The 16,678-nt window shown below is 36.8% G+C and overlaps 1 protein-coding gene across 5 annotated transcripts in view; it reads left to right on the plus strand.

The window, feature by feature from the left end:
• NIPAL2 (NIPA like domain containing 2) overlaps positions 1-16,678 on the plus strand; it is a 74,521-nt gene that overhangs the window by 14,157 nt on the left and 43,686 nt on the right. For 2 of the 5 annotated variants that reach the window (XM_078072185.1, XM_078072186.1), the window contains 2 exons: positions 6,486-6,554; positions 7,589-7,760. In XM_078072185.1, the coding sequence (XP_077928311.1) occupies positions 6,486-6,554; positions 7,589-7,760 (241 nt within the window). Of the gene's footprint in view, positions 1-5,442; positions 5,667-5,734; positions 6,180-6,485; positions 6,555-7,588; positions 7,761-16,000; positions 16,217-16,678 lie in introns of those variants that run through there. The other 3 variants (XM_078072187.1, XM_078072184.1, XM_078072188.1) reach the window with 3 other exon arrangements.

Below are 16,678 nucleotides of genomic sequence, written 5' to 3' on the forward strand. Positions count from 1 at the left end.
AAAGATGACATGAAGGTATTTGCAGAATAACAGAGAACTGGAACTCAAAGATTTCATTGAAAGAGCTACTAAAGGTTTCTTCGGGAAGGACACTGAACCCAGAAAAAAAATTAAGATGCCAGAATGTTAATATCCAAAAAGTAGAAACAACCCAAATGTTCATCAACTGATGAATACATAAATAAAATGTGGTAAATCCCTACAATGGAATATTTCATACAAAGGAAGGATATATTCTACATTCTTGGTACATGCTGATACATGCCATACCATAGTAAGCCTTGAGAACAACATGCTAAGTGAAAGAAACCAGACACAAAAGGTCACATATTGTTATGAGTCATTTTATATAAAATGCCCACAATAGGCAAATCCACACAGACAGAAAGTAGTTTGGTGGTTGCAAGGGACTGAGGGGAGGAGGGAATGGGAAGTGGGTGATAATGGGTGTAGAGTTTGTTTTGGGGGGTGATGAAAATATTCTGAAATCAGATAGTGGTGATAGTTGCATAACTCTGAATATTCTAAAAGCTGTTAAATTGTACACTTTAAAAGGGTGAACACGATGGTATGTGAATTATATCTCAAAGCTGTTTTTTTCAAAAGAGCAGTGATGAGCAAAGAAATAAACATGGATAAATAAGGCAAGTATTGATTGTATGAAACAATCATAACAATGACTAATGTGAGGATATAAAAGCAAGGTGGAGCTAATATACCATTAAGACCATGTAAGATAGGAGAGGAGAGAATGTCGTTAAAACAAAATTTTTATAATGTTCAGGAGGTTAGGAATATTGATTAACATTAGAATTTATATCAAGAATGCAAGATAAATAGAATAGTAGAGAAACTGTATCACTCATATATTGCTGTTGGGAATGTAAAATGGGACAGTTACTCTGGAAAATATTTTGGCAGTTCTTTTCAAAACTTAAAATAGACTTTCCACATGATCCAGCAGTTACACTTTTGGCCTTTATCCCAGAGCAATGAACTTACTTTCATACAGAATTTGTACACAGTGTTCATAGCAGCTTTATTCATACAGCCAAAAACTGGAAACTACTCAAAATGTCATTCAGTGGGTGAGTGGTTAAATAAATTGTGGTACATCCATACCGTGGAATACTACTCAGCATTTAAAAGGAATGGACTATTGATCCAACAACTTGGATGAACATCAAGGCTGATGCCAATTTCAAAAGTATATAAACGGCATGGTTCCATTTAAGTAGCATATGTAAATTAATATAATTCTAGAGATGGAGAACAGATTAGTGGTTGCTATAGGTTAGAGATGGGGAGGGGAAGAAGATGGGTGTATCAATAAAGGGGTAACACAAGGGAATCTTGTGATGATGGTACAGATGAGTATCTTGTTCTCACATATATACACATACACACAAGTGCTAGCTAGCATAGCTGGTAAAATTTGAACAAGAGCTTTACCAATGCTGATTTCTTGACTTTGATGTTTCGTTATAGTTGTGTAAGATGTTAACTTTGAGGGGAGGTTGGGGGGAGAGCGCACAGGACCTACCTTTACATTTCTTTACAGCCTACTGTGAGTCAATAAGTATTTCAAAATAAAAAGGTTTTAAAACTTAACAATAATTACTAAAAGAAAATAAATAAGATATATAACTTCCTAGCCAAATGAGTAGGGGAAGGAAAAAAGTAAAGAATGATTAACCAATCCAACAAGATAGAGGAAAGGAGGAACTAGAAAGCAAAGAAAAAACAAAATAACTACAAATACAAAAAAAGATGGTAGAAACAAATGAAAATATACTTACAATCACAATAAATAAAATGGACCAAACTTCCCATTTAACAGAAAGTCTCAGGTTTTGTTTTGTTTTTTTAGTTCAGTTATTTTCAATGTATAAGAGGCCTGACTAAATATAATGACACAGAAATATTGAAAGTAAGTGATGTGGAAAGTGGCAAATATCCAAAGAAAGCAGCTATATTATAGTAATATCAGATAAACATTAAAGTGAAAACATTATTGAGATTGAAAGAGTCAATATATAATGATAAAAGGAACAATTAACTGAAAAGATAAAACAATCCTGAACTTATATATACCAACACTATAGCACTTTACATCTTTTAAAGCAAAATTCAGTATATTTAAAAGGAAAATGGATAAATCCATGCTCATAGTTATATTTTTAATATACCTACATTGGTATTAAGAGTAGCAGAGATTTGAGCAATGAATTAATGGAGATAGGTAGATGGATGGGTGGGTAGATGGATGGATAGATAGATAGCAAAATTTATATAGCATGTATTAACCCAACAATTAAATACTCTCTTTTCAAGCATACATGGAATACTTATAAAACTTGACCATTCACTATTAAGTCACAAAATAAATTTCAGTTTATACCATATAGTAGGTCAAAAAGCAAATGTTAATTTACACACAGCCTATTTTCTGCCCACAGCTCAATAAAATTAGAAATTGGTAACAAAGCAATAACCAACACCCCAATTCATTTAGAAATATTAAAAAACAGACCTTTGAATAAGGCTCAGATAAAAATAATAAAATAATTAGGAAATATTTAGAAGTAAATGCCAATGAACTAAATGCCTAAAGTAAGCATGGAGCTAAAACAGAGGGTGTACTTATAGGAATATGTATAGCTGTGCTTGTATATATTATTAGATAGGAAGAAAGAGGAAAAGCTAATGAGTTAAGTGTCTAAATGAAGAAGATGAAAAAAATCAGTAAGCAAAGATAAAAGCAAATCTAGGAAAGAAATTGATCTATATCAACTTGAGAAAAATGTTTCTTATCTCTGGAAGGGAGAAGAGACTGTAAGAAAGTGAGCTACATTGGTAGCATTTTATTTCTTTGGGCCAAAAAAAAGGTGTAAATACTTTGTGTATTAAAAATTATTGTTTGGAACAACTTTATTGAAATGCAGTTCACAACTCATACAGCTCACTCATTTTAAAGTGTACAATTCACTGGTTTTTAGTATATTCGCAGAGTTGTGTGACCATCACCACAATCAACTTTAGAACATTTTCATCACCTCAAAAAGAAACCCTCCACCCTTTGGCTGTCATCCCTGAGCCCTGCATCCTTACCTGGCCTAAGCAACCACTAATTTGCTTTCTCTATTTATAGATTTGTCTACTCGGGACCTTTAATATATAAGGAATCATATAACATGTGGTCTTCTGTGACTAGATTCTTTTACATAGCATAAATTTTCCAAGACTCATCCAGGTCGTAGCATATATCTGTGCTTCATCCCTTTTTATGGGTAAATGATATTCCATTGTGTGAATACACTACATTTTATTTATGCATTAGCTGGTGGACATTTGAGTCATTTTCACTTTTGGCTGTATTATGAGTAATACTGCTATGGACATTTGTGTACAAATGTTTGTGTAGACATATGCTTTCATTTCTCTTGGATATATACCTAGGAGTGGAATTGCTGAGTCAAATGGAAATTCCACACTTACATTTTTGAGGAACTGCCAGACTGTTTTCCAAAGTAGTTGCACCATTTTGTATTTCCATCAGCAGTGTATGAGGCTTCTGATTTATCTACATCCTTGCTAATACCTGTTGTTATTTTTGATTATAGCCATCTTATTTGGTGTGAAGTGGTATATCACTGTGTTTTCTTTTTGCATTACCTGATGACTAATGATGTTGAACATCTTTTCATGTGTTTATTAGCCATTTGTCTTCTTTGGAGAAATGTCTATTCTGATCCTTTGCCCAATTTTAATTGGGTTGTCTTTTTGTTATTGAGTTCTAAGGTATTTATATATATATTCTAGATACAAGTCCCTTATCAGATATATGATTTCCAAATATTTTCTCCCATTTTATGGGTTGTCTTTTCACTTTCTTCATAGTGTCCTTTGAAACACAAAAGTTTTTAATCTTGATAAGGTCCAATTATTTTTTCTTTTGTTGCTTATGCCTTTGATGTCTTATCTCTAAGAATCCATGGCCAAATCCAAGATGATGAAGGTTTATTTCTATGTTTTTTCCTGAGAATTTCATAGTTTTAGCTCTTAACTTGGGTCTTTGATTTGAGTTAATTCTTATATATGGTGTATGATCAGCAACTATACCATTTAACATCCTTTTCAGCAGTGCACATGGGTTCCAATTTCTCCACATCCTTTCCAACACTTGTTATTTTCTGTTGTTGTTGTTTTTTAATTGTAGCCATTTGAATGGGTGGTAGCTCATTGTGATTTCTATTTGCATGTTCTGAGTGATTAGTGCTGTTGAAAGTCTTTTCATGTGCCTAATGGCCATTTGTATATCTTCTTTGGAGAGATGTCTATACAAGTCCTTTGCCTATTTTTAATTGGGTTGTTAATTTGTTATTGAATTGTAGGAGTTCTTTATGCTGGATATCAATATTTAGGAGATACATGATTTGCAAATATTTATTCCTATTGTGTAGATTGCCTTTTCACTCCATTAATAGTGTCCTTTATTGAACAAAAGATTTTAATCTTGATGAAGTCCAGCTCATCTATTCTTTCTTTTGTTGCCTGTGCTTTCGGTGTCATATCTGAGCAATCGTTGCCAATTTCTAAACACTCAGCCTGGTGGTGTTTAAACTACTCAGTGAATGATTTAAAGAACTGAAGTAAGTTATTTCTATTCTACAATTTACTGTTATAATTATGGAAGATTTCATAATCATCCATTCAATCCCAAACTTCTTCTGAATCTTTATTTTCCTGATTACTGCCAAATGCATTCAATTATAAATTGAAAGCATGGAAATAGCACAATTTATTATGATACAGTTTTTCCCCATGAGGAATAGTGATCAAAATTATTGCCAAGTGACTTTATTAGGAAAAGAAAATTCTTAACTGATTAAAGGCTATGGATATTGTATATCAACTATTAAATGGGTTTTCAACTTTTCTCCTTCATTTTTTAAAAACACTGAATTTCACTTCAGCACATATAATAAAGTTCTAAAACTTCCAAGACATTTTGCATGCTGGAAGGGTTCCTTGTGGTTATAATATTCATTTGAAATTCAAATAACTCCTTGGAATTTGAAGCTAGCTAGAAGTCATGTACTGTAAAAAAAAAAAAAAAAAAAAAAAAAAGGAGGGCAAAGATCCCTGATACTGTTGCTAATTTATACTGCTACAAGATGTGACACCTTTGAACCTAGATAGGAGCAGCAAATGTATCTTTTGAAGTCATCAAATAATACATGCACTCTCTATAGTAAATTTCTTGGGCAATGTGTAAGAACTTATTTTTAAACCTCTTTTTAGTTCTTGTTTTAAATCATTATATACTTTTTCCAGCCAGTGTTTTTCAAGAGCCCCGAATTTTGTAAAGTAGATGATGTAGACAATCCAATAGAAGCCTAAGACATGGTCCTCTTCCCTCAATTTGCCATCCATCCATAGAACGTAATGATGCACATGACAACGTAAAAGAAGAAATAAAAGCACTTACCATTTAGAGTCTGAGAAAGTAAGGATGGGCTGCGGTGATGTGAACAGGTCTCAGGGAGGCAGACCTCAGCAGGCCAGGAGGGTGAAGTAGACCAGAATGGGCTGAGGAAGGGCACTGTTCTCTCTAGACGAGAGGGAAGACAAAGTGTGACAGACTGGAGAACATCGAGCGCCAGGTACCTGAGGTAGAGGGTACATTAAATATGCTGTGGCTGATTGGATGGTCAGGATGAGGACAGATTATGGGGAGGTGGTATGGTAGTTTTATATTTGATGTAGCTGACTGTAGAGAAACACTGTGGGTTCTTGATCAGAGAAGTGGTGGGAAAATGTATTCTGTCTCCCATGGAGATCATAGAACTTTAGAAATAAAGGGATTTTGAAAACATCTTATTCAACGTCTTTTTGTTTCCTGAGGCCGGGGAACTGAAATAACTTCCTCAGAGTCACCCATTAGAAAATAGCAGATCTGAATCTCAGATACATCCTTTCATTCCAAGGCCAGCACTCTTTCCTTCATACCACAGTCCTCCAGAATATAGTAAGAGAAAGGAGCGAGGGAGACCAGATGGGCAACAATTATACAGTCCATCCTTGAGGCAATGAACACCATGATCAGAGGCGTTGCTGAGGAAAGTCGACAGAAAGGACAAATAAGAAACACCTTAGTGAGAAAAAGTCAGAATCTGGTAACTATTTTCTTTATTTGAGTCAATGAGGCAAATATCTGGAGAATTCAGTAAAGGATTGCACTAGTTCTAAAAAATAATATTTGACTAAAGTGAAAAAGACAGATCCTAGTAAAACCACTATTCATAATCCAAACAACCCTAGCAAATGGGTGCTAAGTAAATATTTGCTGAATGAAAAAACGAATGAATGTATCAACTTAAATTTTGTTGGTTTTTGTTTTGTTTTGTTTTGTTTTGTTTTTTTGGATATTTAGGAAGTATCTTACAAGTGCTATTTTAAAAAGAAAACATTTTCTTTTACAGATTCACCTTTTGGGAGTTTTGCTAGCCATTTTAGGAAATTTGGTAATGAGTATTTCCCTAAATATTCAGGTAAGAAGTAGCTTATTTTTCTAACTCTATAGTTTGATCCAGGAACACATGATGACTTCAAGGTGCCTCAGGCACCTCTTGGGGATCCTTCTTCCACAAAAATATATAAACAATTATATTTTATGACCTCATTGATATAAAGACAAATAGAGTCTAGGCTGGATTGCATTCACTTCTTCTTCTGATTTTAAAAGAAATTAAATGTTTTTGTGGGCCTCTTAATAATATTACATGGCTGAGGCAAGATGCCTTGGTGGCTTGTGAATATGTACCACAAATTTGTACCAAAGATGTTCATAATCTTGGCATAAACAAGATTTATTTTTAATGTTCTGCATTTTCTTCTAGCACTTTTATTATTTTTTTAAAAGTTTTTAAATGTAATCTAGAATGGTACATACTTCTTAGTAGAAAGTAGGTTCAGGCATCATCAAATCAATAAGGAAATAGGGCTTTATTTAACGGCCAATTTTCCAGGAATGTAGATGTTTCAAATACAAAGAAACACTCTTACCATGTATAAACAAGCTTCTACTACCGGACCCCATACCAGCAAAGCATCTGCCCTGCTATGTTTATTGTGGTAGCTGCTTTGACTCATACATTTAAATCCCTTTTCAAACAGGTTTTCTTGAGTAACTTATTATTTTTATTTCATCAATGTTTATTTTGGCATCTGGACTTTTTTGACATTCTAAAGGAAGTGTTGTGGTGTGGTGAGCTAAAAAGACACTTAATTCTTTAGCACACTGCTCATCTTTGGAGAGCAATTACTGATACTAATTTCACAGTTATGAGAATTAAGCAAAATTCCTACATAAGGAAGGCCCTTTCCACCACAAAATTCTCTGTCAGTGGCAGTCGCTTCTGCAGTTAATATGTTTGGAACAAGCAGAAAACCATAATAATTGCTCTGTAATAATCGGCAAATAAACTTAAAAGCCATGATGCAAATGCATGGGACCAAAAAATGTTCAAAGCAAGTTTTAATTGGGTAGAAATATTATCTTATTTGCATTCTGATTTACTTCCAGAAATATTCTCATGTCCAGCTGGCGCACCAGGAACACCCAAGGCCCTACTTCAAGAGCATGTTGTGGTGGACTGGGGCTGCTCTCATGGCCGTAGGGGAGATGGGCAACTTTGCAGCCTACGGATTTGCTCCCATTACTCTCATCGCGCCATTAGGCTGTGTGTCTGTTACAGGTGAGCCACTTCTCTGTGCTTTGACAAGTAGAAATTTTTAGAAATCAGAATAGCTGGCAAAAAACATGTAACTTGAACAACATATGAATAAAAGAAGAAAGTCTATTTCCTGTTTTCTTAGCACTTTAACTTGGAACAATTATACTGATTTCACTGATCCGCCATCATGCTGCCACGTTACTCACAAAGAAACCTGCACTTTGTAACTGTAATATTTATGTTTAAAAGCCTGATTTCCAGTGTCTGCATCTTAATAAATTAACAGGAACAGCAAATGTTATACCATGCTTTTTAAATTATTAATGAATTATCTAAAAGCATTCATAATACATCATACTTTATTCATATGTTAAACTGACATTACATGTACTTAGAGTGTTTGATGCCTGATCTTGACTCCATAGTTCAGTATCTCTTTTACATTAAGAATTAAATATGAGGGGGGGCACCTGGGTGGCTCAGTCGGTTAAGCTCTGCCTTTAGCTCAGGTCATGATCCCAGCATCCTGGGATCGGGTCCCGCATCAGGCTCCCTGCTCCTGGGGGGAAGAGGGGGGTCCTGCTTCTCCCTCTCCCTTGGCCCCTCTTGCCTGCTTGTGCTCTCTCTCTCTCAAATAAATTAAATAAATAAATAAATAAATAAATAATTATTTTTAAAAAAATAATTAAATAGTGGGGTGCCTGGGTGGCTCAGTTGGTTAAGCATCTGACTCTTGATTTAGGCTCAGGTCATGATCTCAAAGTTGTAGGCTAGAGTCCTATGGGCTCCGTGCTGGGCCTGGAGCCTGCTTAAGAGTCTCTCTCTGTCTCTCCCCCTCCCCCTTTGCCCCTCCCCCGGCTCACATGCTCGTGCTTGTGAACACCCTTTCGCACTCTCTCTAAAATAAATAAATCTTTTAAAAAAAAGAATTAAATATTGGTATTCTACATTACTATAAGAATGTATAATTTTATAGTAATGTCAGAATTAACCTACTTTCAAAATTTATGATTTACTAAATATATCTAGAAAAGAGAATATGAGATGTTACTAAAGACTAAAAAAAAAGAGCAAAAATCATTGCTAAAAAGATGAATAAATTTTCTAAGCCTTGTTAAAATCAATAAAAGCTTTTTAGTTTTACTCTTTATTTGCTGCTATGGAAACAGCATGTTTTTAAATGTCTGTGAATTTGAAACCACTGAAGTAGAAAGGAGTTGATGGTTATTGTCTGGTAACAACTAGATGAAGCGTAAGATGCACTCACCTGCCCCAATTTTAATATTTCTACAAAAAAAAATATGATATTCTTAAAGAAAGCATAGCTTAAACCGAAATAATATATATTCAAAAAGAATTTAATTTATTTTGATAGTAGTTTCCCCCTCTTAACCACTCAAAATATTTTATTTAAAATGCTTTCATGGTATACTATAGTAGAATATTTAGCAAAGAACACCTTTTCAGCTTTCTAGAAATTGCTCAGTTAAAAATGCCATCTTGTTATTACTCTGAGTAGGCACACAATTTATGTAACCATTTGCCATTTTTAACATTCTAATAAAATGAGCAATTTTAGCGTATCTTCTCTTTGCTACACATACCATGTACATGGACATTATGGATTTCTTCTTTCTTCTCAAAATCTGAGGAATAATAGATAAAAAATCTAGTTATATTGTAACCTTGGGACCTCTACAGGCCCCAGTTGTTCTGAAAATGTTGTATTATTCTTCATAATGACTGTATATTTAGAGCTGGTTTTCGTCTTTATTTCTTGTTTTGCTTTATGCTTAGCTTCCATGAAATAGACAAAAAAGTGTCCAGGAATATAAACAGACACCTGGGGGAGGGTTGAGTATACCACATTGTAATGAAATTCTCCATTTATCTCGAGTCTCCCAGGTACTGGGAATCCTTTTCTCTGGGAACAAGAAAAAGAGAGCTACTCCAGCTAGCTCAAAGAAAGGGGAGTGTGGCTCGATTTCTTATAATGATCAGGATTTCACAGAAATGAAATACAACCAGGCCCTCTGGGACCTAAAGTGAGAATTTGGAAGTTGTCAGAGATTAAGGGTCCCTTGATACCCCTTGCAGACCTTCAGGGAAGCTGCTTGTGAAGCTGCTCATCTTGGCCTGACTTGTGCAAAACTCCCATTAGTAATAGGAAGCTTAAGTTTTCTCACTCACCTTAGACAGTGTCCTGTCCTCCCCAAATTCCCATGGGGCCAGTCTACCTACCTTCAAACTCTGAGCCCACTGGTTTGACAGATGCGACTTTCTTAATGCTACAGATCATTTTTCCTTGTGTGCTCTTAGCCCCAATTAACATTTCAGTGTTAAAACCTTTTTAGCAACCCCCCTCTCTGCCCATAAAATGATTCAAAGAAGTAAAAAAAAAAGAACACCAAAAAACAAAACTTATAGCCTCAAATACAAACCATTTCCTACTTTACAATCTTTTCAAACAGTAATATATGCTCATGAGTAATATTCCCACAGCATTCCTGAGCTGAATTTAGGTTATTGTGAAGTGTTTTGGGTGGGTTATGGGCCATTGGTGATTGAGAATATTCCTCAGAACAAACCCCTACCACCCTGAGATTCCTTACAAAGATTCTAGAAACTCTAAAGGACCTGGAGCAAAAAAGGAAAGTATTTTTAAAATAGCTATATCATATGGCTCTGTCTACAGATGAGGCAGAAGAGTGTCCACATTTTTCTGTGCTGGAATTTTTCCTCTAATTATTTCTTGGGAGATTCATGAAAGAAATCAGACTTCCTTCTGAGTTTAAAAAAACAAACAAAAAAAAGATATTGTATGTTGCATGGAATGGGAGTTTGCCTATTCTTTTCTGGCCTTTCTTCTATCTTTTGTTGTTTTTAAAATTAAAAAAAGGTGGGGGGCGCCTGGGTGGCTCAGTCGGTTAAGCGTCTGCCTTCGGCTCAGGTCATGATCCCAGGGTCCTGGGTTCGAGCCCTGCATCGGGCTCCCTGCTCAGCGGGAAGCCTGCTTCTCCCTCTCCCACTCCCCCTGCTTGTGTTCCTGCTCTTGCTATCTCTCTGTCAAATAAATAAATAAAAAATCTCTAAAAAAATAAATAAAATTTAAAAAAAAAAGAAGGAAAGAAAATTAAAATCCAGAACAGCTTAAAAAAAGTTGGAGCTCCAACGTAGGGTAGGTACTTTCTTCCATCTTCCTTCCTCTGCTTAGGTGATCTGATTCACACCAACACCATGCTCCTTTCTCCCTTCCAGAAGTAAGAAGAGATCCCGGGTAGGTAATCCTGTGTTCTAATCTCACTGCACACAATATGCCAGGCCTACTGTCTTGTCCTACATCATCAAAATTCCTTTTCCCTTTGTAACTTCAATGGAACAGATTGTTCTTAGGACTAGTATATAAGAAACACTATGGTAAGCATTATGGCTATTTCAGTTTGTGCTCTTCTCACATTCCTGCCTCCAGCCATCTTCCTGCCTATCCTTTGTTCCCCCTTCTGTGCGTGTTCTGCCGTGCCTCACTGCCATGCTCACCTGGAAGCAGCCACCCCTCAAACACTAGTTTTACTGGTGGCGCCAAAGGGATTCTGAGAAACAAGGAGTTCCACAGTCAAACAGATTTCTGTGATATTGGACTGTAACTGTTAGGCCGGTTTCATGCGTGCAGGGCTTGGCGGAGCGCATCCCAGGACGGGCCCACGCACACTGTGCGTCTCAGAGACAGATGCACTAGGCCAGGTTTCAGAACCTGCTGACCACAAAATATTTTTATATGAAGCATCCTCAAACGACAGCAGTTCTGCAGAAAACCTTTAGGGAATTCTTAAGGCCATGCTCACATTAATCATTATCCAATCTCCACTGCCTGGCTCCGGCGAGTTATCGAGCCTGCCTGAGTCTCAAGGACTGGATAATGGGGAATGATCCTGGCAGATATGAATGCCCAGGCCTGGGTCCAGCTTTTTGAGAATGTCAGAGCCCTAGTATCCTTGTGTCACCTTGCACTTTTACCCTATTTTTCTCACTGAACAATAGGTCCAAAAGCTCATTCTGACTAATATGCTCGTTTTACTGGCAGTGTGGCTAATTCTGGATGTTGACTTGTGTTTGTATTTCCGTTAAGTAAGAAAGCTTAATGGATGTTTTTCTTTTTTTTTTAAGATTTTATTTATTTATTTATTTAAGAGAGGGAGAGAGAGCAAGTGAGTGGGGGGAGGAGCAGAGGGAGAGGGGCAAGCTGGCTGCACGCACTGAGTGTGGAGCCCAACACAGGGCTTGATCTCACAACCCTGAGGTCATGACCTGAGCCGAAGTCCAGAGTCGGACGCTTGCTTACCCTACTGAGCCACCCAGGTGCCCCTTAATGGATGTTTTCAATCTGGTCTACAGCCTAGGCTGGATATTTGTCCCAATAAGACAGGGCAGTTGAATGGTCAGGAACATGTGCTCTGGGGCCACACAGCTAGGTCTAGGGTTCAAATCTCAGTTCTGCCACTGGAAAGCTCTGTGACCTCACACAAGTAGTTTAAACAGGTTTATGCCTCAGATCCCTAATCTGCAAAATGGAGATAAAAAGAGTTCTTACCTCAGAAGTTGTCCTGGGGAGAAAACAGAGTAAACACAAACACCTAAGAACAGTGTTGGATACAGAAACAGAGAACAGTATTCATTATAAGGGCATCTGTTCCCTGGCCCTGAAAGATGGCTGATGATTAAATTCTCTAAAATGGAGGAGCCAGTTTAAGAAAAGCTTTTTATTTTTCTTATCCATGTAATGGTTAATTTTCAGGGAGCAGAAAAACAGGATCCTCGCAGCTCATGTGTTCAGCCATCGAGTAGCAATTACCCTTTGACGTCTCCACATCCTCCCTATCGAAACATGTTGGAAAATACCAGAATCTCCAAATAACCTACCAAGACAAAACACATTAAACACACACACACACACACACACACACAGAAATTTGTCAGAGGAAAAGCACGGCAGCCTAAGACGTGTGTGTAACTTTCTGCCTTCCTGCTCTGGCCTCGTAGCTCCTTTGTGTACTTGCGAATTAACTACAGACAGGCTGAAGGACTGATTTCTTTCAGGCCTAACTGCCATTTGAGAATGTGTTTTCAGAGAAACTATTATACTAGAAATCTAGTAAAAAGAAATAATTTGGATATTCTGTGCAGTTTGCAATAAAATTTTAAACTGCTAATCCTTCCCTTCTCAGAAGGCCTTTCTTTGCTTCTAGACTAAATTAAACAGGCTTATTCTCTGTTTCCTTAGCACCCCACGTGGGCCCTCTTCTTGTCTATCCGGTGCCTTTTTGTGAATAGAAAAAGGTAACCTTTCTCATGATACTTTATTTCTGTTGGTCTGCAAATCATCATAATACAGCGATTTCATTAGTGCAGGACACTTTGGTACCACCTGGCATAAAATTGTCCTGAGAAATATACAAATTGACATGATAGGCGATGTGGGTGGTATCTTTGTGCACTGTGCCACCTGCTCAAACACACACAGCAGTCCTGGTCCTACATTTCCCCTCCATCGACTTTCATCATTTTCACGATGACCTGCTTAATGTCTTTCCTCACCATTTAACTGAGACCCAAGAGACGTGACTGTGTATGTCTGGTTGCTTTCCATCCTCTTTCTCCAGGAAAGCAGAGTGCAGGGAAATCATACAATACAGCCTTGTAGGCCTGGTTTGAATTTGAATTTTGATAAAATGAGGATAGGATGTTCTGTTCTAGGGTGTTAGAAGACAAAAACACTTGCTTAAAAGCATAATAGTGAAGCATTTCATTGCAAGGAACTCATGGAGATTCACTTCTGTACATAAAAGTTTATAAGCTTGTCCTTCAGGGGTTAAGTTAGATTATTTGTGCATCTACAAAGTGCAGCCTTACATTTAACATTTTCCTTTTTCTGCTCATCCTCGTGCCATATCTATGCTATGCCTAAGCATTGAGAGATGGTTAAAAAGCATGCAGCCATCAACAATCAAAAGAATTGAAGTCACATGGAATTAAGGAGATTCATGAGATCTTAGTCAGTATAAAATTAATTTTTCTAGGGGTGACAAGGGAGATTGTTGCAGGGACAGGGAGGGTGGGAGAAACAGAACATAATGAAAGCACCAATGATATTTTTCAGTTCTATACCCCTGAGTGTATTGATTTAAAGTAATTAGAAGAGAGTTCACAGAATATATCACCCTTTTCCAAGTTAAATTCAGGCAGTACGTTAGAAATAAAGGTAAGGAACAAGTACTGAGTGAGCATCCACTATGTCAGGTAATGTATGAGACACATAAACTTGCTATTTTACTTCATTATTGCCCAGATGAATAGAAGTGGGTAATGAATAGATTAAACTTGAGGTGAATTACATGAGATCAAACACTTGGAATTTTACATGGAACGATAGAATCAATAGCAGGAAGATCTCCTTGGTCTTGGAATAATTTCCTAAGAGAAGTAGTCACCATGTGACTGGGCTAATTCAGATGACAGTTGGAGAGCCAACTGCACTGAGAAAATGAGGAGAGAATGGGACATATGACCAATAAGTCTTTTCCATCTCCGACTTTTCCCTAACATGCTGGCTTCGGCTCAAATGGAAATTCATGATGTGGAATATATGTTGTCTTGTGTGTTTCTCTTGTGCTGTGATGGAGCTGTGAGCTAAAGTGTGTCTGTAATCCATTAGGCGATGGTCATGGTGTAGCCAGAAAGCCCTAGTGAGGCCTTTTGGAACTCTAAAGAAGTCATCTCAAGCAGAAACTTTGGTCTCCAAGATTTTTATTAGAAACAAATGAAAGGAAACATAAACAGACCAATAAGCAAATGACCTGTAGCATTCCACAAACCTAGATGCTGCGAATTCTCCCAGTCCTTCGGAGCCCCGAGCTTAGTGCCAGGCTGGATGAGATCACTGGAGCTCCAGACCACATGGGCTGCCTGTGGGCGCTTCACATAGGCATTTATTTTAATGTTGGAAATATGCAGAAAATCTCCCCCTTTTTGGTGGCTTGTTGGGTTGTCTGCTTTAGCAGATTTGTCCCCAAACCAGCCTAAATAAAATGTGCAAGATAAAACTCTGCAGTTCTCATTTTATGTCTGCTCATGCACTCACCTGAAAGCATTCCTAAAACCTAAAAAGCTCTATTTGAAAGGTCTTTTCCACTCGTCCCGATTTTTTGAGGATGCCACGAAGTTTTTCTAGAGAAATTGCCCCTGATGAAGTAATGTGCTATTATATAAATTTATAATACAGAGTTTATCTTCTCAATGATAGAGTTTTTACTTTTTTGGAGTCTTTCAAGTTTAATCACTAATGTGTGTCAAGAAAAATATAGAAAAGAAAGAATGATTATTCTTAATCCAGGTGAATTTCCTTATTTGAAATTATACAAATTACTATGAACAGTTTCTGCAGTATCTTCAGTAAATGACAATAGCAATTTTTTTATTAACATGAATTACTTGACACTTTTATTCCTGCCAATATGATAGGACAACTTTTTTTCTCTACAAAGAAACATTTTTCAAACTGTCACATCCTCAGATTTTCAAATCCTAACTCCATGGAGTACGTTGTAATTGACATACATTCCCCCTAAAATTCTACAACTAAGAGGGAATGATAATTTTGGGGTAGTTAGTACTTCCATACAATTACAGTTGATTAAGCCTGGGAGCACGCTCAACATGTCCACATGTTTGAAGCTTGATTGTGAGTGACGGGAAAGTGCCTTCGTGGTTTGCTTTTTAGCAGTGCAATAAAGTTGCCGTTATAAGTGGTCAGAAACCACAAGCCAGATATTTACATGTGAGGATCTGTTTGTAGCATTATTATATAAATATGTTCTTTTCATGTCATGGGCTATTTTTTATAAAACGGTTTCCTTTACTACTTTGTCTTCTACTTTCCTATAGTATAAAAATATACCCTGGTTTCTCTTCAGATCATAGAGGTTAAACAATAAATTGGATGACACTAAATGAAAATTGATGAAATTTTCACTGCAGGCTAGATGAGATTCCAAAAACTGGTGTCCTGTAGGTCAGATCTGACCTTTGCTGTGTTTTGTTTGGCTTAATGCTTTGAAAGAATATAAACTAACTTCCCATGTTTAAAAATTAGGCCACGACACAGAAAAAGTGGTTTGCCTTAAAGATTCAGATTTGGTAGTCCTGGACTTGCATTTGGCTAGGGCTGAATTATGGCTGCCACCTTTCACTGATCTTGTATATTCTAGGTCACCATGGCCCCACTGGTCCTCATAGCTACAGCAACCTGCCCTCATCACACCAGTCCACCACCCATAGGCCATCACCCTTCATTGCCCAAGCCCACCACCTTCATTATTTTGCCCTCTGTAGAGGATTGCCTAATTGGCCCCATCGGCATTTGAATTTGTAACCCATGGACCAAAGGTTTTTTTGGTTTGTTTTGTTTTTTACAACTGAATCAGGTAAGAATATTATATCCATAATCATAGTTGAGCAAAGTATACTTGATTGTTTTAATTTGGGGTTATGTTTGCCTTTTAAGAAGTGGTCACAATTGCATGAAAAAGAATAAAATACCTAGGAGTAAATTTAACCAAAGAGGTAAGAGACCTGTATACTGAAAACTATAAGACATAAATGGAAGAAGACACAAATAAATGGAAAGATAGTCTGTGCTCAAGGATTGGAAGAATTCATATTGTTAAAATGTCCATACTACCCAAAGCAATTTACAGGTTCAATGCAATCCCTATTAAAATTCCAGTGGCATTTTTCACAGAGCTAGAAAAGACAATTCTAAAATTTGTATGGAACCACAAAAGACTCCAAATAGCCAAAGGAATCTTAAGAAAGAAGAACAAAGCTGGAGGCATCATGTGCCCTGGTTTTGAACCATATTACAAAGCTATAGTAATCAAGACTGT

Source organism: Halichoerus grypus, chromosome 5 (assembly GCF_964656455.1).
Source record: "Halichoerus grypus chromosome 5, mHalGry1.hap1.1, whole genome shotgun sequence".
Classification (NCBI taxonomy): domain Eukaryota; kingdom Metazoa; phylum Chordata; class Mammalia; order Carnivora; family Phocidae; genus Halichoerus; species Halichoerus grypus.